At 49.1% G+C, this 26,283-nt stretch overlaps 1 protein-coding gene across 1 annotated transcript in view; it reads right to left on the bottom strand.

The window, feature by feature from the left end:
- CUNH8orf76 (chromosome unknown C8orf76 homolog) overlaps positions 1–26,283 on the bottom strand; it is a 41,465-nt gene that overhangs the window by 12,760 nt on the left and 2,422 nt on the right. The window contains exons 2-3 of the mRNA XM_073548201.1: positions 21,474–21,569; positions 17,267–17,410 (exon numbers count right to left, since the gene is read on the bottom strand). Of these exons, the coding sequence (XP_073404302.1) occupies positions 17,267–17,410; positions 21,474–21,569 (240 nt within the window). The remainder of the gene's footprint in view (positions 1–17,266; positions 17,411–21,473; positions 21,570–26,283) is intronic.

Here is a 26,283-nt window from a genome sequence, read left to right on the forward strand (position 1 = left end):
CATGATGACCACTTCTGTCCTGACTTCTCCAAATTGTAGATGGGAGTAGCTGGGTCCCATTGGTTGCTGCTATTTCGGAGATGATGGCTCCGCTGGACATATTCCAATTTCGAGGAGAAGTAAGCCTGATCTATCTTTCATCTTTCCTTGGCTGACCACTGCATCTACAGTACGTAATGTTCCCATTTCTTTATGTCCTCAATGATGAGAAAGACAGTCAGATACTTATTTACTATTTAGTACCATTAGGGAAACGTCAAAATTATTCTACAGCCGGACAACAATTCTAAATATACAGGCAATGTCGTTAAAGTGCAACCGTTACCTGTTTTGGCCGCTATAAGATTCGGCCACTGCCTTTCAGGGCTCATCTACAACAGGGTTACCCAACTCCAGTCCTCAAGGCCCACCAACAGGTCATGTTTTCAGGATTTCCTTACTATTGCTCAGGTGATAATTGCATCACCTGTACAATACAAGGGAAATCCTGAAAACATGATCTGTTGGTGGGCCTTGAGGACTGGAGTTGGGGAACCCTGATCTACAGCATTCTATAATGCTGTAGATAAGCCCTTAGTCCGACCTGCAAGATAAGAAAAATAATATAATAAATTATACTCACCCGGGGGGGGCAGTCCGGTCCGATGGGTGTCGCAGGTCTTGGTCCTGCACCTCCCATCTTCTTGTGTCGCCGTCCTCCTGCTTGCTTCATCACTCTCGGCATCGCATTCTTGCGCAGGCGTACTTCTCTGCCCTTGACTTGCGACGCCCATCGGATGGGACGGCACCCCCCAGGTGAATATAAAAAAACCCCCTTATTTTTCTTATCTTTCCGGTCGAACCGAGGGGCTAATCTACAGCATTATAGAATGCTGTAGATAAGCCCTGAAAGGCATTGGCTGCATCTTATAGCGACCAAAACAGGTGACAGGTTACCTTTAAGAAAATACAGAATGAAGTACATACTACAGTGCAGCAAATGAACAAGTCCATCGAATATGCAGTGTACAACAAGGAGGGACCAATATGCAAAGAAAAGGAAAACAGAAGTATTCCAATGTCACACATACTATGTATTCTACCATGAGGTTGTACAGTATGCAGGCTTGGGTTCAAACAAATTTAATAAGAAAAATCAACACCTCCCGCCAAGGATCACACAAATAGCGAACAGACCGGAGAAGCCACCCAGGAACAGTCAGAAGCAAAAGAATTCCGGAACCCCCACCATGCCACAAATTCTGACACCAGCTATGAGGATTGATGCCTCCTTCCTTCCACTGGCCCCAAAGGGTTGCAGGCAGTTAGAGGTGACCCGGGCACTCCTTAGGGTCAATAACCAAAGGCAGGACCCAGGGTCCTCTCTTTCGGGCTTCCCCATATGGTCATGTAGGAATCTAACCACCTAGGCCAGTATCCACAAATCTCTGGACAGTCTCATAGAAGGTGGAAGAACATCTCCAAGTGCCTGGGACACTTGAGGCACACATTCAGGAACTGGGGCTTGACCCTACTCATCCTGGCTATGGTATAAAATGTGCAATGTAGGATATAGAGTTATGTAGTGCTCTTAGAATTGCTAGGAGAAACCAACCCGGTGGTCTCCGAAATAAGCTTCCATTGCTTGTCTGACATTGGAACCACATCTGATTCCAAAGTTGTCCACAGATAGGATGATATAGTTATTTCAGCCAACAGAAGAGCATGCAGGTAGTGATGTGTCCAGCTGTTGGGGAGTGGATGGTGTCCAACAACACTCAAACCAGGAGGAAATCTTGTAGGGCAGGCAGTGCATTCGGAAATGGAGTTTGCCTAAGCTTTAGGAAATGGAAGAGTAAAGATTTCACTTCAAAACACAGAATGGGGCACCCGCCACAAAGACCTGACCCAGGTAAACCAAGCCTGCCATCTCCCATAAAGACCCTCACTCCAAATCTAATAATTCATTAAGAGTGCTGCTATGCCAGAGAGTAAGACTGTTAGAAAGAAGAGCACAGAAAAGTGTCCATACCATGGTCTAGACCAGACCTGAACAAAGTGCGGCCAGTGGGCCACATCCGGCCCTCTGGGTGCTCCAGTCCGGCCGACGGACCGAGACAAACGAGGGGCTGAAAACAGTTGCCCTCGGTCCACACCATGCCCGCCACTTGTTGTCTCCACTCAACATTCACGCTGACTGCAATGGTGGAGGAGGGGCCTCCGGCCACTTCCTCCTCCAATCATCGTGTGAACAGCTGAAGTGATGACATTATGTCATTGCGTCAGCTGTGTACTGTGGAGAGTCAGCGCATCGGAGACAGAAGTATAGCAGAGCGCCAGGGAACGGGAGAAAGGCGAGTATGTGGTTTTGTTTTATTTATGTGTATGGGATGTTTGGCTGCACATGGAGAGGCTCTGGGGATCTTATGGACATGGGGAGGCTCTGGGGATCTTAAGGACAGGCGGATCTTGACATGGGAGGCTCTGGGGATCTTAAGGACATGCATAGAGGCTGTGCGGGCCTCATATTTTGGACATGGGTAGAGGCTGTGCTGGCCTCATATGTTGGACATGGGCATTGGCTGTGCTGGCCTCAGATGTTGGACATGGGTAGAGGCTGTGTTGGACTCAGATGCTGGACATGGGTAGAGGCTGTGTTGGCCTCAGATGCTGGACATGGGTAGAGGCTGTGTTGGCCTCAGATGCTGGACATGGGTAAAGGCTGTGTTGGCCTCAGATGCTGGACATGGGTAGAGGCTGTGTTGGCCTCAGATGCCAGACATGGGTAGAGGCTGTGCTGGCCTCAGATGCCAGACATGGGTAGAGGCTGTGCTGGCCTCAGATGTCGGACATGGGTAGAGGCTGTGTTGGCCTCAGATGCTGGACATGGGTAGAGGCTGTGTTGGCCTCAGATGCTGGACATGGGTAGAGGCTGTGTTGGCCTCAGATGCTGGACATGGGTTGAGGCTGTGTTGGCCTCAGATGCTGGACATGGGTAGAGGCTGTGTTGGCCTCAGATGCTGGACATGGGTAGAGGCTGTGTTGGCCTCAGATGCCAGACATGGGTAGAGGCTGTGCTGGCCTCAGATGTCGGACATGGGTAGAGGCTGTGTTGGCCTCAGATGCTGGACATGGGTAGAGGCTGTGTTGGCCTCAGATGCTGGACATGGGTAGAGGCTGTGTTGGCCTCAGATGCTGGACATGGGTTGAGGCTGTGTTGGCCTCAGATGCTGGACATGGGTAGAGGCTGTGTTGGCCTCAGATGCTGGACATGGGTAGAGGCTGTGTTGGCCTCAGATGCTGGACATGGGTAGAGGCTGTGTTGGCCTCAGATGCTGGACATGGGTAGAGGCTGTGTTGGCCTCAGATGCTGGACATGGGTAGAGGCTGTGTTGGCCTCAGATGCTGGACATGGGTAGAGGCTGTGTTGGCCTCAGATGCTGGACATGGGTAGAGGCTGTGTTGGCCTCAGATGCTGGACATGGGTAGAGGCTGTGTTGGCCTCAGATGCTGGACATGGGTAGAGGCTGTGTTGGCCTCAGATGCTGGACATGGGTAGAGGCTGTGTTGGCCTCAGATGCTGGACATGGGTAGAGGCTGTGTTGGCCTCAGATGCTGGACATGGGTAGAGGCTGTGTTGGCCTCAGATGCTGGACATGGGTAGAGGCTGTGTTGGCCTCAGATGCTGGACATGGGAAGGCTGTGTGGGCCTCAGATGCTGGACATGGAGAGGCTGTGTGGGCCTCATACAAAATATTAAAGGGTTCGGGTTCAAATAGTACATTGGGGGATGTCAGCATACTTAATTCTGCTCAATATTAAGTGATATAATTGATCTTCATATAATTATTAATAATTATAATATATTGATATTGAGTAGAATTAATTTCAGCCTATTGGTTCGACCCTCCATAACAGTCTGTCTCTGGTGTGGCCCCTTGAGAAAATTAATTGCCCACCCCTGGTCTAGACTGATCTAGTCTACCTGAGAATCGGTTATGTATTATAGGGACCCTCATGGAGGAGGAAAACAGAATGTGGAAAGGTTGTCTAATCTCTGGGCCATAGCGTTGTACAATGGCTTCAATGGTTCTTAGGAAGTCATCCCTTTTCCATCTACATATACCGGAAAGCTGAACGACCCAATAATACACAAAAGGATAATAATATGCTCAATACAGTCAAGGGTCTGATAAAGCCACCCTTCACCCAAGCATATTACAGGACACGGCGATGGATTCTAGTTCTGAAAATGAATGTGGAAAAGTAGGAGTTAAGTTTATTGAATGCATTCAAGTTCACATATATTGGGGATATAACCGTATGTGAGCCATGACCGACAGGAGTAACTTCTCTTATCCCCTTATCTTAGCTTTATAACCAACAAAAGAGGGAAGATGTGTAGCAAATTTTCCTAAATTTCTAGATACTTGGGCCCCTAGATAAGATCAAAGATAAGAGGGAGGCTTGTTGGGAGGTAGTTTTCAAGGTTTACAGTGAAGATTAACCCAAATGACTTTTAGGCTGTGTTCACACGTTTTTTTGCGACGATTTTTCGCTGCGAAAATGCTGCAAAAACGCTAAGAAAACGCATCCCATACAATCCTATGGGATTCCGCATTGCTGTGCTAATAGTGCAGATTTTACCACTGCGGAATCGCATCGCGGTAAAATCCGTAGCATGCTCATTCTTTTTGCGGAATCGCGGCAATTCCGCCCCCATAGGAATGCACTGATCCGCTTACTTTCCGCATGTGGCTATGACCACCATGTGCAAAGTAAGCGGATCATGTGCGGATAGTACCCAGGGCCTGGAGGAGAGGAGACTGTCCTCCAGGTCCTGGGTACCATAATCCTGTAAAAAATAGAAAAATAGAAAATAGTGATATACTCACCCTCCGGCGGCCCCCGGAGTCCTTCCCGCCTCTCACCACGCTCCCGGCATCTTCCGGTCCCAGTAATGCTTTGTGCGAATGACCGCGATGACGTAATCTCAGGTCCTTCGCACAAAGCATTACTGGGACTGGAAGATGCAGGGAGCGCCGCAGAGCAGATGGGGGGCCGTCGAAAGGTGAGAATAACAATACTTTTTATTTTTTTTTATTATTTTAACATCCTACCTATCACATTCCAAGCGATGCTAATCGCTTGGAATGCAGCAGCATTCCGCAAGCGAAAACCGCTTGCAAAACGCTTGTTTTCTGCGGGAAAACGCATGCAAATTCGCATGCGTTTTACCCGTGGAGGGAGTGCGGAAATTTCTGTAGCATTTCTGCAACGTGGGTGTATAGCCTTAAACCTGAGAAAAGGCTGTACTCATCAATCACATTCAGAAGAGCTGATACCGACACGTTAGCAACTTGCAGGTACAGGAAAGCGTTGCCTGCATAGAGACTATGTTTGCTGTGAACTGGGGCCTGGAAAACTGTCTCTTCAGACAGGAAGAGGACTAGAGCTCTAGTGCCACCTATAAGAAGTAGCAATCCTAAAAGTCTATGTCAACCCTTTAACGATCCTTGTCACATGACTTAAGCCTGTTTCACACTTCAAATTTCTGGCGTCAGTCAAAATGCGTTGTTAGGAGAAAAAAAAAACGGATCTGACGGATTTGCCTGGCGGATCCATCTTTTTCCCCATAGACTTGTATTAGCGACGGATTGTGACAGATGGCCATCCGTTTCGTCCATCTGCTAGAATGGACGCAATCCATCGCTGGATTCCGTTTTTTCAAACTGAGCATGACCAGAACAAGTTCTCTTCATTTAATTTAACCCCAAAAGCCGTTCTGGCACTGAAAAAGTCTCTCTCTCGTCACTTTGAAGGATTGTGACTGATTCTAAAAGGCTGAAGTGTGAAAAAGGCCTTAGGATAAAAGTCAAAACCAGATCTCAACTTGCAGAAACTGTGTTTCGGGGTACTGCCCCTCATCAATGCAAAGTGTGAAATCTGGTTTGGCTCTGCGAGAGGTGTCTGACTGAGATTATTTCCACGAGGAGCACTGTGTCTTAAAAGTCTCCTCATCTCATGCTTAACATGTCACTCTCCTCAAGGAGAAATGTTACCCCTTGGATTGGAGCCTGGATAAACACCTGAATTTCTGGTGTGGAACGGATAAGAATTGCCAGTGGCTCCACTGCAGTCGCACGCGTCAATAGGGACACAGGACATCCCTCCTGTGAGCCCTGATTAAGGGGGAAGCATATAAGCACCACAGGGTCCATGTATAGAAGCTTCAAGGGAAAGAGAGACAAAATGGATTTTCCAACAATTCACACATTATACCGTGGGTACGGAAAGTATTCAGACACTTAAGTTTTTCACTCTGTTTCATTGCAGCCATTTGGTCAATTAAAAAAAAAATGGTAATTAGACCTACCGGTAATTGTGTTTCCAGGAATCCATCCTGACAGCACACTGGAGGACGTCCTTCTTATCCCCAGTGGGACAGGAAACCACGAGAGCTTAAAAGGACCCTCCCCCTACCACCCTTCAGTGATTTCTCAAAGTAACACATCTGGATGGATGCAAAAAATAAACTTTTATTAAAACCAACATTCCTCATACACGTTACATCACAGTCGTATGGAAAGTGTCATAGGAAGGGAACTAACAGTGCTGTCAGGATGGATTCCTGGAAACACAATTACCGGTAGGTCTAATTACCGTTTTCCAGGTCACCACCTGACAGCACACTGGAGTAGTACCAAAGGATATTGGTCCTAGGGTGGGACTACTGCATGGAGTACTTTTCTCCCAAATGCTAACTGTGTGGAGGCCACGTCTAGTTTATAGTGCTTAGAGAAGGTACTGAGACTGGCCCAAGATGCTGCCTTGCAGGTCTGTTCTGCCGAGGTTCTTCCCCTCTCCGCCCATGACGCGGCCATGGCCCTAGTTGAGTGGGCTCTAAGGCTCCCCGGGGGACTCTGACCCTGTGCTCTATAGACTATGCTAATAATGGATCTAATCCACCTTGCTATTGAGGATTTTGATGCCTTTTTTCCTTTATTCGGACCTCTGTATTGGACAAAGAGATTATTATCTTGCCTCCAAGGCCTGGTTGCATCCAGGTACCTGAGTACTGTTTCCCTGACATCCAGGTTATGGTAAGCCTCTTCCCTCTTATTCTTGGGGAACTGACAAAATGAAGGAAGTACTACCTCCTGATTCATGTTTGAGTCTGAGATGACCCGGCCTTTCTCCCCAAGGTTAAGTCTTAGGACTAACCGGTCGTCAAATACCTGTAAGTAGGGATCTTGGATAGATAGGGCCTGAAGTTCCCCTAGTCTTTTGGCTGACGCAGTTGCTACTAGGAAAGCCATTTTGAGTGAGAAGTTACCGATTTCTATCTCTGCCCCTATCTGGTATGGGTGTCTGGACACAGCGAGTACCGCAAGGCGAACCCATATGACACACGTGACCCTGGATACACCGCCTCCAGTTGGGCGAATTTAAATAAGCCGTGCAGCTGGATACACCGCCTCCAACTGGCGAATTTAGGTATTACACGTATTTATACAATAGTCTGGAAACCCCGCCTCCAGTAAGGCGAATTTAAATAATAAAGGGGAACCTGGGTAACATTAACAATGGAGGGCCCTGCAATAGGGAAACGGGGAAGTGGAGACCTCCTGCACTTCCCTGAGCCAGTGTCCCTGCACTCCTAACGTTCCCTATGCCGGTTCCGCACCAGGCGACGCACAGGAACCTTAAAACCTTGACTCACCCTGACCCTAAACCCTCACTAGGGAATTGGTCGGTGTGGAAACTAATCCCACCACTGCACTAAACACACACAAGGGAAAATACCAATACAGGGGGAACACCACTTAGCTTTGCTCTGTTGCGTACGCTCCTAGCAACAGAGCACACCACCTGCGTGCATCTTCTCCTACACCCGGATCCATCACCATAAACGGATCCATCACCATAGTGCAGCCTTGGAGCAGAGTCCACCACCAGTTGCAGCTGCCCAGTAAACAGAGTCTCAAAGATGTCCAGCATGCTTGAGTCCAGTTTTCAGCAACCAAGTCCAGCATGCTGAGTGCAACTCTCACCATCGTCGCCACTCCACCAAGCATGCAAGCACCTCCTGTTGACACCATAAACTGCGACTCCACCACGCCATGCCAGCCCTCCATGCAGACTCCATAGCTGACTCAACCCCTCTGGCTGGGCTGCCCAGGACTCTCATTCAGCTCCTTCTTTCACCCAGGCTTCCTTGAGAATGACTAACTCACAATATCACCAACAGTGATTGAACACACCTGACTCTTTTATAGAGCCTCACACCTGATTTATAATTCCGTGCACATTAAACCAAAGAAACTAAAGTGCACTACCGCTCACCACCACCGGGGCAACTTAGAATGAACTACACCACATGTAATAATTCTAATGGCCACCAGGGGCAATCAACTCACTTTGGCACCAAGCCAAAGGAAAAAAGTTCACTTTGTCCATTTACTTGTCAGATCCACCTTGGATCATGACAATGGGTGTTTACATAGCGCATTCAGGACTAGGTTAAGGTCCCAAGGAGGGATGGTCTTTCTTATTAAGAGTTTAAGCCTCTGCACAGCCCTTGAGAAACGGGCTATCCAAGGGTGCGATGATAGGGTTGTATCGTAGAACACACTTAAGGCTGCAATCTGCACTCTCAGAGTGCTGGATCTAAGGCCCTTTTTGAACCCTGCCTGCAAGAAGTCAAGTATCTTTGGGATGTCAGGTTGGTCAGTCTCGACTGTCGTCTCTCCACAAAAGCTGCAGAATTTTTTCCAGATTTTGTTATATATAGCTGCGGTCACTGGTTTTCTACTCTCCAAGCAAGTAGATATAACTTCGTCCGATACACCCCTTGCTCTTAGGACCTGCCGCTCAGGATCCAGGCTGATACCTGGAGCGCTTCTGGCTTTTGGTGCAATACCGGACCTTGGTGGAGGAGGTCTTCCCTTCTTGGAAGGAGAATGGGTTCCTCCTGTGATATCTTTCTGAGCAGGGGAAACCAACTTCTTCTTGGCCAGTAGGGCACCACTAGTATGACCCTGGCTCTGTCTTTGTAAATTTTCCTGAGAAATCGTGGAATGAGAGCGAGAGGCGGGAAGGCGTATAACAGGCCTCTGCTCCAGGATTGTGATAGAGCGTCTATTCCTGCCGGGTTTCCCAGAGGGTTCAGAGAGTAGAAGGCTTTGACCTTTGCGTTCTGTTTGTCCGTGAATAGGTCTATCTCCGGTTGTGCCCACCAGTCGCATAGGCTGTTGAACACTTTGTCGTTGAGTTCCCATTCCGTTGCGGTTATTCTTCTTCTGCTGAGGAAGTCCGCGACCTGGTTTCTGGTACCCTCCAGATGTACTGCTTGGATTGAGAGGACCTCTCTTTCTGCCCATCTGAAGATTTGTTCTGCTAGGCGTTGTAGCGCTGGATGTCTTGGTCCGCCCTGGTGACGGAGAAAGGCTACTGTCGTGGTATTGTTTGACAGTATCTTGACGTGTTTGTTCCTTACCAGGGACCGGGCGGTGAGTAGTACCTTCCAGACCGCATGCAGTTCTCTGAAGTTGGAGGACTTGTTGCTGTCCTCCGGACTCCATTGTCCCTGGTAGTGTCTTCCTTTGACGTGTCCGCCCCAACCTTGTTGACTCGTGTTCGTTGTCACTACGATTTCCGGTGACTGGATCCACGAGACACCGGTTTGTAAATTTCTCAAAAAGGTCCACCACAGCAGAAACCTTCTGACTCGGGGAGATAACTGAATTTTCTTGTCTAGTGAGTTCTGCCTCCTGTCCCAGGACGCTAGAACTGCCCGTTGTAAGTCTCGGGAGTGGAATTGACTCCACCTGACGCAGGGAATGCACGAGGTCATCAGCCCCAGGATCCTCATTGCGTCCCTGATTGATACCCGGTTCTTTGAGAACTGACGAATCTTCTTCGGCATGCTGGCTTGCTTTTCTTCTGGTAGATAAGACATTCTTCTTTCTGAGTCTAGCATGACCCCCAAAAATTTTATTCTGGGCTTAGGTATGAGATGTTATTTTGGCCAATTTATGATCCACCCCAATCTCCGCAGTGTGGAGATTGAAGACTGACAGTCGACTCTGAGCTGGGCTACTGAATCTGCTACGATTAAGAAGTCGTCTAGGTAAGGGACCGCCGTGATGTTCCGACCTCTTAGGTAGGCCACTACTTCCACCATTAATTTTGTGAAGACTCTTGGGGCTGTCGCTAGACCAAAGGGGAGGCAGCAAAACTGATTGATGGTCTGGGTAGATGGGGACGTGGTAATACGCGCTCTTTATATCTAGCGTGCACATTACCACTGCTTTTCCCAGAAGAGGAATCGTGGATCTTATCGATTCCATCTTGAAACGTTTGTATGTTACCCACTTGTTTAGGGGTTGGAGATTTATTATCTTTCTGGACTCCCCGGATGTTTTTTTTTTAATCGAGAAGAGGCTTGAGTAGTGTCCTCTTCCCTCTTCTCCGGCAGGTACTGGAACGCTATCTCCAGGAGGTCCTGGATATCCAACTACATAGGGGAAGCTGAACTGAGTCGAGAGCTGGTCACTAGAAATCTGTTCGGGGGAGGGAGTCGAATTCTATCCTGTACCCTTGAGAAATGACCTGTAGTACCCATGGGCTGGTGGTAACCTCCTGCCATTCCCTCCCGAACTTGAGCAATTGCCCTCCTACTCTGGTGGCGTCATTTTCTTCGGGAGCTTGACCCTGGGCTGGAGAAGATGGTATCCCTAATTCCTACTTCTGACCTCAACTCCTTTGGGGTAGCTCCATCGACCTGATTTCCTCTTCCCTCTGTAGTCCGTTCTCTGGTTGTAACGGGGTCTACGAAAGGGCTGATATCTTTTCCGTTTCTCTTCAGGGAACCCCTTCTTCTCATCTGAAGCCTTTTCTAAAATATCATCGAGCACTGGCCCCAAAGACTCTTCCCCCCCGAGAAGGGGATTGAGCACAGCTTATTCTTTGACTGCATGTCACCCGACCAACTCTTAAGCCAGATGGCCCTTCTGGCTGCGTTGGACAGGGACTGACTTCTGGCCGTGAATCTGACGGACTCTGCCGAGGCGTCAGCCAAAAACCCTGTAGCTATCATAGAATCATAGAATCGTAGAGTTGGAAGGGACCTCCTGGGCCATCTGGTCCAACCCCCTGCTCAAAGCAGGATTCGCTAAATCATCCCAGTCAGATGTCTGTCCAGCCTCTGTTTGAAGACTTCCATTGAAGGATAACTCACCACTTCTCGTGGCAGCCTGTTCCACTCATTGATCACTCTAACTGTCAAAAAGTTTTTTCTAATATCTAATCTGTGTCTCCTCCCCTTCAGTTTCATCCCATTGCTTCTAGTCTTTCCTTGTGCAAATGAGAATAAAGTTGATCCTTCTACAATGTGACAGCCCTTTAGATATTTGTAGACAGCTATTAAGTCTCCTCTCAGTCTTCTCTTTTGCAAACTAAACATTCCCAAATCCTGCAACCTTTCCTCATAAGACAGGGTTTGCAGACCGGTCACCATTCTGGTCGCTCTTTTCTGAACTTGCTCCAGTTTGTTGATGTCTTTTTTAAAATGTGGTGCCCAAAACTGGACACAATATTCCAGATGAGGTCTGACCAAAGAGGAGTAGAGGGAAATAATGACTTCACGTGATCTAGACTGTATGCTTCTGTTAATACATCCTAGAATTGCATTTGCCTTTTTTGCTGCTGCATCACACTGTTGACTCATATTCAGTCTGTGATCTATTAGTATACCCAAGTCTTTTTCACATGTGCTGTCACTTAGCCCTATTCCTCCCATTCTGTATATGCTTTTTTCATTTTTATTGCCCAGATGTAGTACTTTGCATTTCTCCCTGTTAAAAATCATTCTGTTAGTTGCTGCCCACTTCTCCAGTTTATTTAAATATTTTTGAATCCTCTCTCTCTCTTCTCTAGTATTAGCTATCCCTCCTAGCTTTGTGTCATCAGCAAATTTAATCAGATTACCCTCAATTCCTTCATCTAAATCATCTTTAGTAAGGGGAGCGATTTTAAGATGGTTTCTCTCGGAGTTCTATCTGACAGGTGCTCCTCCAAATCATCTATCCATTGATGCATGGAGCGCGCTACTGATGTCGCATCTATATTCGTTCTTATGACCGCTGCTGAACTCTCCCAGGCCCTTTTTAAGGGCCCGTCTGCCTTCCGATCCAAGGGCTCCTTTAAGTTTGAGGAGTCCTCGAAAGGAATCACCATCTTTTTTGATACTTTCGCTACTGGGACGTCTATCTTGGGGATCTCCTCACAGACCTTGACCTCCTCTGGGTCAAACGGCAGGCGAAGTCTGAAGTCTCTGGGGATAGTAAGTCTCTTCTTCCTCCCACTCGTCTAGTATCACCGCCCGTATATGGGTGTTTACTGGGAAGACCATCGAGGTCTGGGAGCGCAAACCCCCAAACATCTCGTCCTGTACTGAGAGAGTTGCCGGGGGTTCCTCGATCTGCATAGTCTGCCGCACTGCACCCAATAGCTCATCCGTATCCCCAAACGAAAAAAGATATTTCCTTCCCCTTTCTGGGTGCTCTCTGATCTCTTCCTCTTCTGCCTCTGATTCGGACAGGATCTCCTCAGACGAGGTGTCCGACTCCCTCTGCCTCTTTCTGGATACCTGGGGGTTCACCTCTGGGGTCTGGGGAACGACAAGGCCTGACACCAAAGCCTGCACCTCTTCCCTTATAATCGCTCTCATGTTAGTCATGAGTGTAGCTTGTTCTTCCCCCACTATGCGTCTTGTACATGCATCACAGAGGGCTTTCTGCCACGTGTCCTTTAGCTTCTTAGAGCAAACCGGACACTTATCTTTCCTCCTGGGCTCCTTTCTTTCTGAGGTGGAGGTTCCCCCCTGGAACATACTGGAACATATAAAATACGTGTTCTGTGGGGATCTGCCTTACTGGGGCCCTACAGTGACCTTCTTTGAGGTTACTCACGTGACCCTGGCTCTCCGGCCCCGTCTCAGCCATTGCCTGGTCCTCCATCTTTGGATAGGGAGGACTGCTGTGGACTGTTCCTGCTGACCACGCTGTCTGCACCGCGTTGCCCGATCCGCTCCACTGGAGAAGATGCCGCTCTCTTCCTGATGGTGATCCTATACAGGCTGCGGCCTGTGACGCCGGGCGGCCGCGACCCGGAAGCCGCCCTGTGATGACGCGACCGGTAGTGATGCGCCCCGCCTATGATGACGCGACCGGAAGTGACGCGGCCGCGCTCCTCTCCTCTGCCATGAGCGATATACCACGTCCGACTGCGGGGGGATGCCCTGCGGTGATCCAATGCCGGGGTCTGCTTGTGGCGCCAGTGGACTCCATAAAGGCGGCCCGGGCTCAGGGACATCGGCGGCGTTGTCCGGGGTCGAGAGCCCCCGACAGGAGGAAGCGACCCCATCTCCCAGGAGCAGCGCTACACTGGGTGTGTTGAGGGACCCTCTGTCGGGTGTCAGCTGCAGAATTCTTGAGGTAGGAAGGGAAAGGCAGGGCCCCCCGATCCTAACCGTCTGCGTGGAACGGTCGGATCTTCTCTCGCCGTTCCCATCTGCAGTGGGACAGGAAAAACACTGAAGGGTGGTGGGGGAGGGTCCTTTTAAGCTCTCGTGATTTCTTGTCCCACTGTGGATAAGAAGGACGTCCTCCAGTGTGCTGTCAGGTGGTGACCTGGAAAGTTCATTTTTTTCTCATTAATGTACACTCTGCACCCCATCTTGACTGAAATAAAAATGTAGAAATGTTTGCCAATTTATTAAAAAAGAAAAACTAAAATTTCACATGGTCATAAGTATTCAGACCCTCTGCTCAGTATTGAGTAGAAGCACCCTTTTGAGCTAGTACAGCCATGAGTCTTCTTGGGAATGATGCAACAAGTTTTTCACACCTGGATTTGGGGATCCTCTGCCATTCTTCCTTGCAGATCCTCTCCAGTTCCGTCAGGTTGGATGGTGAACGTTGGTGGACAGCCATTTTCCAGTCTTTCCAGAGATGCTCAAATGGGTTTAGGTCAGGGCTCTGGCTGGGCCAGTCAAGAATGGTCACAGAGTTGTTCTGAAGCCACTCCTTTGTTATTTTAGCTGTATGCTTAGGGTCATTGTCTTGTTGGAAGGTGAACCTTTGGCCTAGTCTGAGGTCCAGAGCACTCTGGAAGAGGTTTTCATCTAGGATATCTCTGTACTTGGCCTCATTCATGTTTCCTTCAATGGCAACCAGTTGTCCTGTCCCTGCAGCTGAAAAACACTGTTGGGATTGTATTGGTCAGGTGACGAGCAGTGCCTGGTTTTCTCCACACATACCGCTTAGAATTATCACCAAAAAGTTCTATATTCGTCTCATCAGACCAGAGAATCTTCTTTCTCATAGTATGGGAGTCCTTCATGTGTTTTTTAGCAAACTCTATGCAGTCTTTCATATGTCTGGCACTGAGGAGAGGCTCCCATGGGGCCACTCTGCCATAAAGGCCTGACTGGTGGAGGGCTGCAGTGATAGTTGACTTTGTGGAATTTTCTCCCATCTCCCTACTGCATCTGTGGAGCTCAGCCACAGTGATCTTGGGGTTCTTCTTTAACTCTCTCACCAAGGCTCTTCTCCCACGATTGCTCAGTTTGGCTGGACGGCCAGGTCTAGGAAGACTTCTGGTGGTCCCAAGCTTCTTCCATTTAAGGATTATGGAGGCCACTGTGCTCTTCAGAACCTTGAATACTGCAGAAATTCTATTGTAACCTTGGCCACATCTGTGCCTTGCCACAATTCTGTCTCTGAGCTCCTTGGTCAGTTCCTTTGACCTCATGATTCTCATTTGGTCTGATATGCACTGTGAGGTCTTATATAGACAGGTGTGCGCCTTTACAAATCAAGTCCTATCAGTTTAATTAAACACGGCTGGACCCCAATGAAGGAGTAGAACCATCTCAAGGAGGATCACAAGGAAATGGACAGCATGTGACTTAAATATGAGAGTCTGAGGAAAGGGTCGGAATACTTATGACCATGTGATATTTCAGTTTTTCTTTTTTAATAAATTTGCAAAAATTTCTACATTTCTATTTTTTTTTATTTTCTTTTCAGTCAAGATGGGGTGCAGAATGTACATTAACGAGAAAAAAAATTAACTTTTTTGAATTTACCAAATGGCTGCAATGAAAAAAGGGTGAAAAATTTAAAGGGGTCTGAATACTTTCCGTACCCACTGTATTGGCAAAACCTATTTCTTGGTCCTTCCTCTCATGAAGAGCAACAAGTTGGAGCTTATCTACTGTTTGGCCTCCATCACCCATTCTCTTGTTTTCAGAGCATCCTCATAGGCAAGATATATAGACTTAGAGCTCATCAATTCTAGATATATGTGCTGTCTGATATTGCTGGATAGCCAGGAGGACCCTTGTTAAGATAGAAGTATATGATGTCCTTCAAAATGTTGTAAGCAATAGAAACTGTGTTAGCAATAGCCGGATGCAGGGGAAGCAGAGAAAAGGACTGACACTACGTCTCATCATCTAATGAGGGACGTAGTAGAAAATCTCTGTCAAAGAATACGGTAAATGTCCCGTGTGCATGATGGGGTTGTACAACTCCAAGTGGGGCAGGAAAAAAGTACGGAATCCAATGTAAAAGAAGCAGATCTCACAGTTTCCCAAGGAGACTGCCTCACTAATGGGGTACTCCAGAAACAAAAACAAGAGGATCTGATGGGGGAGGGGGTGACACAGACAAATTCATAAAGAACTGCATTGGTGTAGCCAAAGTAGAATTTGCAAATCAGCTATAAAGAGCCTGAAAAGGACGGTCCCCACAAAGCCAGAGTTAGTGTGATAGATGTCACATGCATCAGACAATGAGAGCGGAGCGCTTACACAGCTTCACATACTGAGAGGTCAGTGTTATGCGCAGATAGAGATGATGCAGTTTTCACATTCACCACACGATGGCAGCAGAGCACTACACACAGAATAAGATCAGCAATAACAGGCCTGCATATTATGTCAGGTGTGCTGATTATGGAATGATAGAGCCCCTTGTACTGGTATGGCTGCCATCACTCTGTGAGTCCGATAATGTCTGTGAGGGTGTATCTGTACCCTCTTCCTCAGGCTCTTTTCGCTCTCCCTCTTAGCACTGGGCAATAGGAGATGGTAACAGGGGGAGCAATGTCTACCCTGAACTGCACCTAGAACTGCACCCCTGGTCCCGGCCAACTGCGAGATCTTGAGGCAAGGGACAGCACCAATCGGTGAACAGAAGCACTGCCAAGGGGCCATGTGTTTCCAAGTCGGGTCCCACAGTCTAGGTTTCATTCGCAACAGGACTAAAAGGGACAAAGGGGGACAAGGACCTCTGGTCTCCTGACTGAGCACAAGTAAGGCCGTGACTCTGAGCATCGTGTAGGCCATGCTTATAGAGCACAGTCAAACTCATAATGGGCCAACAAGCTTCTTGTGGACAGGGGAGTCACACTGAGGATCCTCCATGCTGGATGAGCCCTACATGCAGCTTGGAGCTCACTTGGACACGTAAGCTCCTGATGGCTGCCGAACATGCTCACCCCAACACAACACTAATTTCTGAAAGCATTCTTACTTCACAGTATTTTTGCCCTTACACTATATCAGCGCTGGTCCCAGGCTTCTTCCCTTCCTTATGTCAGTGACATCTATGTAAGGGGCTAGCTCTTCTGAAATCTATCGGAAAACCAGCCCCCTTATCTCTAAATCATCAGTAGCACAGGAGTTGGATGCTTGATCACAGTGAGTTATCCCTTGCCTCTCACTTTATGTTCAGAAACAGGGAGGGAGAGCAGCTGCCGAGACAGGGAGGGAGAGGAGGTGCCGAGACAGGGAGGGAGAGGAGGTGCCGAGACAGGGAGGGAGAGGAGGTGCCGAGACAGGGAGGGAGAGGAGGTGCCGAGACAGGGAGGGAGAGGAGCTGCCGAGACAGGGAGGGAGAGGAGCTGCCGAGACAGGGAGGGAGAGGAGCTGCCGAGACAGGGAGGGAGAGGAGCTGCCGAGACAGGGAGGGAGAGGAGCTGCCGAGACAGGGAGGGAGAGGCGCTGCCGAGACAGGGAGGGAGAGGCGCTGTCGAGACAGGGAGGGAGAGGCGCTGCCGAGATAGGGCAGGGAGAGGAGCTGCCGAGACAGGGAGGGAGAGAAGCTGCCGAGATCCTGGACCAATGCAAATTACTACTTTTAACACAATAAAGCAACTTTATTTTTTTTCAAGCCAGACAAATAATGTTTTTCTACAATGTATCCTAATACTTTACCAGCAATTCTGCGATTTCCAGCGCTTCTTTATGCCTCCCCAAATGTATTAAACAGCGCGCCTGACTTTCCTGGACATCTCTTCTCATTGCATTGTTTGCCAGCGGTATTAGCGCAGAGCAGTCGCTGTACACAGTAAATGCTTTCTGAAAGGGAAGAAAAAAAATCACCAATTATTCTTTCTAAAAGAAAGGGATAGCTGAATTCTTTTACCATTTTATAGCAAAGTCTTTTTGATTAATGGGTAAAGACTTTCATGCAAAACTTATTTCGTGCAATTCTACAAGTCTGGCCATTCTATAAGAAAATTAATATAAACAAAGTACAAAACTGGGCAAAAGCCCAAGCCAGCTCACCAAACTGCCACAGGTGCTCGGAACTCCGTTCAGACCCAACGTGGAGGTAACAAGAAGCAAAAGGATTAACGTTCCAGCCCCATAAAAACAATTTTCTTTATTGAAAAAAAATATTAAAATATCATTGAGTGGCAGAAAAATCCCCCAATATAGTGAGTGCACACACAGCTGCTGGTATAACGGCAACGCGTTTCGATCACTGGTGGATCTTTTTCATAGCTTTTAATATTTTTTTTTTAATAAAATTTTATGGAGCTGGAACGTCAATCCTTTTGCTTCTTATAAGAAAACTAAGTGAAAAATATATTGCTTTATTATAGTTCTGTGAATACAAATCATTACACAACCTCGGGTTCACCTTTATGTTACGCACAAAGCAAATGGTTCACTTGTTTAAAGGGATTAATCATGACCGTTTACAGAGCTGCAAGAGTGAATGAAACTTTATAAAAGAAATAAATGCTGAGCCGCCACCACTCCAGCACCATTGCTCCAGTGGTATCAGCAATCAGGTAACTGAAAGGACGATGCACCATTACTGCCTGTCCCAGGAGGGACCAGCAAAGTGACACAGCAGAGGGCCGCAACACTTATCTACTTAATTTATAAAGGACTCCTTGTCTTACAACATTTTAAAAACTTATGGAAAAGTTTGGAAGTAATATCTCCCACCATTACCCTGTAAGCGATAAGAATAAGAATCAGTATTTACAGCAGCTTTTATCCGGTCTACTGCTGAAAGGCTGCAGGGAAGTCATAGAACCTATCGAATAAAGCCAAAAAATATCTATACAAGCAAATGGAAACCGTGCCCAGCAAAGCCATTCATCTACATTGCTGCCCATCTTACACTGGGCATGTCAAGTTTCAGGGAAGTAAATGTGGTGATCAGTGGCAAAAACTGTCTCATTTTGCGAAGGGCATAGTGTCATGTCCATCTCCCAGTGTGATGTCAGAGAGGGTGTTCAGTGTGGCTGGTTTATTTGTCACAACCAAGCGGACCAGGTTATCTGCCACAATTGTGAAGAACTTAAAGGGAATCTGTCACCCCTTTTTTGAGATCTCATATAATGATATCATTCAATTGTGTGTCACATAAGGATTCCCTTAGTACTTTTGCTTCCCCCTGACCCCGCACCTTTCATGCATAAATACCTTTTTTATATCGGTTCAGATGTATGTAACTGCCACGGTCCGGTCCGATGGGCGGGGCTTATTCACCTGCTCCCCCCTCCTTGTCTTGCCCTACACAAGAAGAAATGCATAGAGCAAGACAGAGAAGGGGGGAGCAGGTGAATAAACCCCGCCCAGCCGACCGGACAGCGGCAGTTTACATACATCTGTACCAATATAATAAAGGTATTTATGCATGAAAGGTGCGGGGTCAGGGGGAAGCAAAAGTACTAAGAGAATCCTTATGTGACACACAATTGAATGATATCATTATATGATATTTCAAAAAAGGGGTGACAGATTCCCTTTAACATTAGTCAAAATGAATCATGCATGGATTAGTTCTGCTGCCACCGATACCCCACACTCAGCCAGGCATCATGTCTCCTATCCTGTAGGGCTATTGCTGGAGTTGCTGTTGCAGTCTATACACTGCCAGACATCACCTTGCCTGACCTGTCAGATTTCTATACTGTGTGGCTTCTGCCACTGAAACTACACCGCCATGCCGGCCACACATCTCCTGGCTGCCCACTATGTCTTATAGCACTCTACTGTGCTGCAGCTCCTGGAGCCGCCATTGCTGGTCCTACACTGCCGGACATCTCCATGCCTAATCCATCATATCCATATGCCATGTGGCTGTGATGGTGACACTGCTGCCTGTTGTTCACAAACATCTCCTGCACTTGTCCAGTGTGGTGAATAGCTATGCAATCCTGATGATGGGGAGCGTAATCTCTTGAGGGAGTTCACAAATGGAACAGGTTCCAAAATAGGGATATGCTGTTCCCCTGCTAATTGACAAGTGATTGCTTCTTCACTTTGAAAACAGCTAGTCAGTTCCTGCTCAATAAGCAGAGGGAGAGCTTTTCACAAGCAGTCCAAAAATTATCATTTCTTTGTAGCTCTTTTGTGCCAACAAACCCAGACACCCAAAGAAGGTGGGGCGGCACGGTGGCTCAGTGGTTAGCACTGCAGCCTTGCAGCGCTGGAGTCCTGGGCTCAAATCATACTAAGGGCAACATCTGCAAGGAGTTTGTATGTTCGGCCAGGGTTTGTGTGGGTTTCCTCCGGATTCTCTGGTTTCCTCCCACACTCCAAAGACATTCTGATAGGGAATGTAGACTGTGAGCCCCAATAGGGACAGTGATGATAATGTCTGCAAAGAGCTGTGGAATATTATACGAGGGGCTGCTGACAATGCCGGGGTCACACTTGCGAGTGTGATGCAAGTCTCCTGCATCAATTCCCGGCAATGCCACTGGCACTCGGGACCGAAGCACTCAGCTGCATAGAAAGACATGCAGCTGCACACTTCCCGAGTGCCGGCGGCAGTGTCGGGTATTGATGCGCGAGTATCTCGCATCACACTTGCAAGTGTGACCCAGGCCTAAGTCTTTGGCTTTGTGATTTTTTTTTTTTGTTTCTATGGTAACGAATGTTACATCACATGAAAGCCTTATGTGTCTAATATATGTTTTCAAAATTTTGTGTTTTTAGCTTATGGCAACAGTGTTCTACGCACACAGGAAAACAAAATGGCGGAGTCTAATGCGATATTCACAGCAAATGAGAGCAGGGGAGTGATAGAATTCTTGTTTCTGCAAGAATGTTATCGCGAAGGATATTCATGGTGATATGTCGCAGACATTGGGGGATCAATGCCCTTCATATTCTCCAGTTAAGAACTAGGTTGCCAAATTTAAAACGGGCCACTTCAGCACCAATGATGAGAAATGCCCTGGACAACCGAGAGTGATTGTTGTTCTGGAGATCGTCGATGCTGTACACAACCTCATACTGGAGAATCGGCGAATTTCAGCTAAAGCAATAGCAGACAGCATGGGGATTTCCTGTGAATGTGTTTGTGTAATTATCCATGAACATTTGGACATGAGAAGCTATTTGCAAAGTGGGTCCCCAAATGTTTGACAACAAATCAGAAAAGCATGCAAGTGAAAACTTCCCCGTCAATTTGTCAGCATTTCCAGACTGATAAGAACTTCCTGGATCGACTGGTCACTATGGACGAGACTTGGATTTATTTGTATGACCCTGAAATCAAGGACCTGTCAAACGAATGGAGGCACAGTGGTTCTAATCGTCCACAGAAGTTCAGGGTGCAAATATCAGCCACTAAACTGATGGCGCCTGTGTTCTGGGATAAGAAGAGCGTGCTGCTAGTGGACTACCTTCAAAAGGGTTCCACCATCAATGGAAGGTATTACATTGAACTTTTGGACCAATTGAAGGCCAAAAGGCGTGACAAGCTGTTCAAAGAAATCTTGTTTCTGCAAGACAACGCCTCCACTCACACTGCACAAGCGACCAAGTCAAAACTGGCGGAGCTGGGCTTTCAGCTGGTTGACCAACCACCTTTTTCACCAGATCTAGCTCCCTCCGACTATCATCTGTTTCCAAACCTGAAGAAACACCTCAAGGGTACCAAACATCACACCTTTCTATTGCCATGGTTTGAGGCACAACCGAAATCCTTCTTTTTGCAAGGCTTACAGGACTTGGAATACCGATGTAGGAAGTGTGTTGACTTCAGTGGAGAGTATGTGGAATAAATGTAAAGTTTCATCTTCCTAACTTGTTTCTTTTTGGATAAAAGCCAAAGACTTAGCAGCAGCCCCCCGTAGCGTTATATAAGCAAAGCATAATAAATAAATACCACATAGTCCTCCTGCCTGTAGGACAAGTCCGCCCAGAACTTCAGCACCGTGTGCGCCTCCAACAGGTCTTCCTGATTCACATCTGCAATAAACCACTGGGAAGAAAAGAAAAACTCATTAAATTATAGAAACTGTAGTGTGGGAGATAAGACTTGATTTTCTGAGGTAATGATGTCATCGGAAGGGGCGGGGACAATCCAGGGAAAACCCAGCAGGAAACAGCATTGTGCTGAGGCTGTTGGAGTGAGAGGAGGGAAATGAGGAGCCGCACCGTGGAGCAGTGTGAGGAGAGGACCGAGGGGCCGCACCGTGAAGCCGTGTGACGAGAGGACCGAGGGGGCCGCACCGTGGATCCGTGTGACGAGAGGACCGAGGGGGCCGCACCGTGGAGCCGTGTGACGAGAGGACCGAGGGGGCCGCACCGTGGAGCCGTGTGACGAGAGGACCGAGGGGGCCGCACCGTGGAGCCGTGTGACGAGAGGACCGAGGGGGCCGCACCGTGGAGCCGTGTGACGAGAGGACCGAGGGGGCCGCACCGTGGAGCCGTGTGACGAGAGGACCGAGGGGGCCGCACCGTGGAGCCGTGTGACGAGAGGACCTAGGGGGCCGCACCGTGGAGCCGTGTGACGAGAGGACCTAGGGGGCCGCACCGTGGAGCCGTGTGACGAGAGGACCGAGGGGGCCGCACCGTGGAGCCGTGTGACGAGAGGACCGAGGGGGCCGCACCGTGGAGCCGTGTGACGAGAGGACCGAGGGGGCCGCACCGTGGAGCCGTGTGACGAGAGGACCGAGGGGGCCGCACCGTGGAGCCGTGTGACGAGAGGACCGAGGGGGCCGCACCGTGGAGCCGTGTGACGAGAGGACCGAGGGGGCCGCACCGTGGAGCCGTGTGACGAGAGGACCGAGGGGGCCGCACCGTGGAGCCGTGTGACGAGAGGACCGAGGGGGCCGCACCGTGGAGCCGTGTGAGGAGAGGACCGAGGGGCCGCACCGTGGAGCCGTGTGAGGAGAGGTCCGAGGGGGCCGCGTGACGAGAGGACCGAGGGGACCGCACCGTGGATCCGTGTGATGAGAGGACCGAGGGGCTGCACCGTGGATCCATGTGATGAGAGGACCGAGGGGCTGCACCGTGGATCCGTGTGATGAGAGGACCGAGGGGCTGCACCGTGGATCCGTGTGATGAGAGGACCGAGGGGCCGCACCGTGGATCCGTGTGATGAGAGGACCGAGGGGCCGCACCGTGGATCCGTGTGATGAGATCCGAGGGGCCGCACTGTGGATCCGTGTGATGAGAGGACTGAGGGGCCGCACCGTGGATCCGTGTGATGAGAGGACCGAAGGGGCCGCACCGTGGAGCCGTGTGAGGAAAGGACCGAGGGGGCCGCACCGTGGAGCCGTGTGATGAGAGGACCGAGGGGGCCGCGCCGTGGAGCCGTGTGAGGAGAGGACTGAGGGGGCCGCGCCGTGGAGCCGTGTGAGGAGAGGACCGAGGGGGCCGCGCCGTGGAGCCGTGTGAGGAGAGGACCGAGGGGGCCGCACCGTGGAGCAGTGTGAGGAGAGGACCGATGGGCCACAAAATGGAGCCGTGTGAGGAGTGGACCGAGGGGCCACAAAGTGGAGCTGTGTGAACAGAGGACTGAGGAGCCACACCATGAAGCAGGACTGGTGACAGACGAGAAAAGTGACATTCTGACAAAACTGAACAAACAGCGCTGAGCGTAATTATTTATATTACAAAAAGGCCACAATAAAAATGTAAGGTTTGTCAGGGGGAAAAAAAAACAGTTTTGCCCAAATACATAAAATATATAACAGTGTAAACAACATTCATGTCTGACCTGTGATCTTTGCTCCATTAACCCCTTAGTGACAGGGCCAATTTTGCACTTAATGACCAGGCCAATTTTTAGAATTCTGACTGCTATCACTTTATGAGGTTTTAGCTCTGGAACACTTCAACGGATCCCACTGATTCCGAGACTGTTTGTTCTTAACATATTATACTTTACGTTAGTAGTAAAATTTCTTCGATATGACTTGCGTTTATTTATGAAAAAATTTGCAATTTTCAAACTATTAATTTTTGTGCCTTTAAATCAGAGAGTGGTGTCACACAAAATACAATATTTTTCGGACTATAAGATACACCGGACAATAAGACGCACCCCAAATTTTCAGAAGGAAAATGGGAGAAAAAAAAATTAATGCGTCAAATTAGGGTCCATCTTAAAGTCCTGCATTCATCTTACCCAAGAGGGGAGGGGGGGGGGGAAATCGGCAGCGCTGGTGGCAGCAGGAGTCTGGCGATTCTTCCAGTGGTTTATGCTGCAGAGCGATGCTCTCGCTCCCATCCCTGCCTGCGGTTTTTGCAGCAGTTTCGGTGGTGCTCGGTACTGCGGGGGGCTCCGGCGACATGGTGCGGCAGTTTCGGCGGTGCTCGGTGAACTGGAGCAGAGATCTCAATATGCACATGCGCCGCCTCTAGTGGCCATTTTCAAGGAGGCCACAGCATTGAGGCAATAGAACTGCGGGGGCTTCGGGCTTTCAAATAATGTTGCCGGAGCCCCCTGCAGCACAGAGCACCGCCGAAACTGCCGCACCAGTGAAAGGGTTAAACTTTGAGCAATTCCATTAAAAAGCCAGATGAGGGGACTAGATCAGAGTGTATGAGGGTCCAGCGGCCGCCTCCATGCTAGACTGTATGAGGGTCCAGCGGCCGCCTCCATGCTAGACTGTATGAGGGTCCAGGGACCGCCTCCATGCTAGAGTGTATGAGGATCCAAGGACCGCCTCCATGCTAGAGTGTATGAGGGTCTAGGGACCGCCTCCATGCTAGAGTGTATGAGGGTCTAGGGACCGCCTCCATGCTAGAGTGTATGAGGGTCCAGGGACCGCCTCCATGCTAGAGTGTATGAGGGTCCAGGGACCGCCTCCATACTAGAGTGTATGAGAGTCCAGGGACCGCCTCCATGCTAGAGTGTATGAGGATCCTGGGACCGCCTCCATGCTAGAGTGTATGAGGATCCAGGGACCGCCTCCATGCTAGAGTGTATGAGGATCCAGGGACCGCCTCCATGCTAGAGTGTATGAGGGTCCAGGGACCGCCTCCATGCTAGAGTGTATGAGGGTCCAGGGACCGCCTCCATGCTAGAGTGTATGAGGATCCAGGGACCGCCTCCATGCTAGAGTGTATGAGGATCCAGGGACCGCCTCCATGCTAGACTGTATGAGGGTCCAGCGACCGCCTCCATGCTAGACTGTATGATGATCCAGGGACCGCCTCCATGCTAGAGTGTATGAGGGTCCAGGGACCGCCTCCATGCTAGAGTGTATGAGGATCCAGGGACCGCCTCCATGCTAGAGTGTATGAGGATCCAGGGACCGCCTCCATGCTAGAGTGTATGAGGATCCAGGGACCGCCTCCATGCTAGAGTGTATGAGGATCCAGGGACCGCCTCCATGCTAGAGTGTATGAGGATCCAGGGACCGCCTCCATGCTAGAGTGTATGATGGTCCAGGGACCGCCTCCATGCTAGAGTGTATGAGGATCCAGGGACCGCCTCCATGCTAGAGTGTATGAGGATCCAGGGACCGCCTCCATGCTAGAGTGTATGAGGATCCAGGGACCGCCTCCATGCTAGAGTGTATGATGGTCCAGGGACCGCCTCCATGCTAGAGTGTATGAGGGTCCAGGGACCGCCTCCAAGCTAGCTCTGTCAGTGCTCACTGTACATTAGTGATGAGAAGTTCGGCTCTTTTTGGTGATCCGGCTCTGCTCACCATAAAGAGCCGGCTCTTTTGGCTCACAAAACGGCTGTTTTTTAAATAGAAATACGTTTTCCACAGTCCTCGTTCTAGGTCTTTGCCTGTAAAGTGAGAGCCACATTATACCCCTGTATAAGGATCTAGTGACGCAGTGTAGACTGTTATTCAGCATTGCTGTTTCCTCAGATTATCAGCTCTTGTGATCAGGCCCCGGCTCCTCGCTCCGGTCTCTTCTATACAGTGAGGCTTCATTATACCCCTGTATAAGGATCTAGTGACGCAGTGTAGACTGTTATTCAACATTGCTGTTTCCTCAGATTGTCAGCTCTTGTGATCAGGCCCCAGCTCCTCGCTCCAGTCTCTCCTGTACAGTGAGGCCTCATTATACCCCTGTATAAGGATCTAGTGACGCAGTGGAGACTGTTATTCAGCATTGGTGTTTCCTCAGATTGCCAGCTCTTGTGATCAGGCCTCTGCTCCTCGCTCTGGTCTCTCCTGTACAGTGAGGCCTCATTATACCACTGTATAAGGATCTAGTGACGCAGTGTAGACTGTTATTCAGCATTGTTGTTTCCTCAGATTGTCAGCTCTTGTGATCAGGTCTTTCCTGTACAGTGAGGCCTCATCATACACCTTTATAAGGATCTAGTGAGGCAGTGTAGACTGTTATTCAGCATTGCTGTTTCCTCAGATTGTCAGCTCTTGTGAAAAGGCCCCTGCTCCTCGCTCTGGTCTCTCCTGTACAGTGAGGCCTCATTATACCCCTGTATAAGGATCTAGTGACGCAGTGTAGACTGTTATTCAGCTTTGCTGTTTCCTCAGATTGTCAGCTCTTGTGATCAGGCCCCTGCTCCTCGCTCTGGTCTCTCCTGTACAGTGAGGCCTCGTTATACCCCTGTATAAGGATCTAGTGACGCAGTGTAGACTGTTATTCAGCATTGCTGCTTCCTCAGATTGTCAGCTCTTGTGAAAAGGCCCCTGCTCCTCGCTCTGGTATCTCCTGTACAGTGAGGCCTCATTATACACCTGTATAAGGATCTAGTG

Source organism: Dendrobates tinctorius, unplaced genomic scaffold (assembly GCF_039654945.1).
Source record: "Dendrobates tinctorius isolate UK_male_01 unplaced genomic scaffold, ASM3965494v1 ptg000156l, whole genome shotgun sequence".
NCBI classification, from domain to species: domain Eukaryota; kingdom Metazoa; phylum Chordata; class Amphibia; order Anura; family Dendrobatidae; genus Dendrobates; species Dendrobates tinctorius.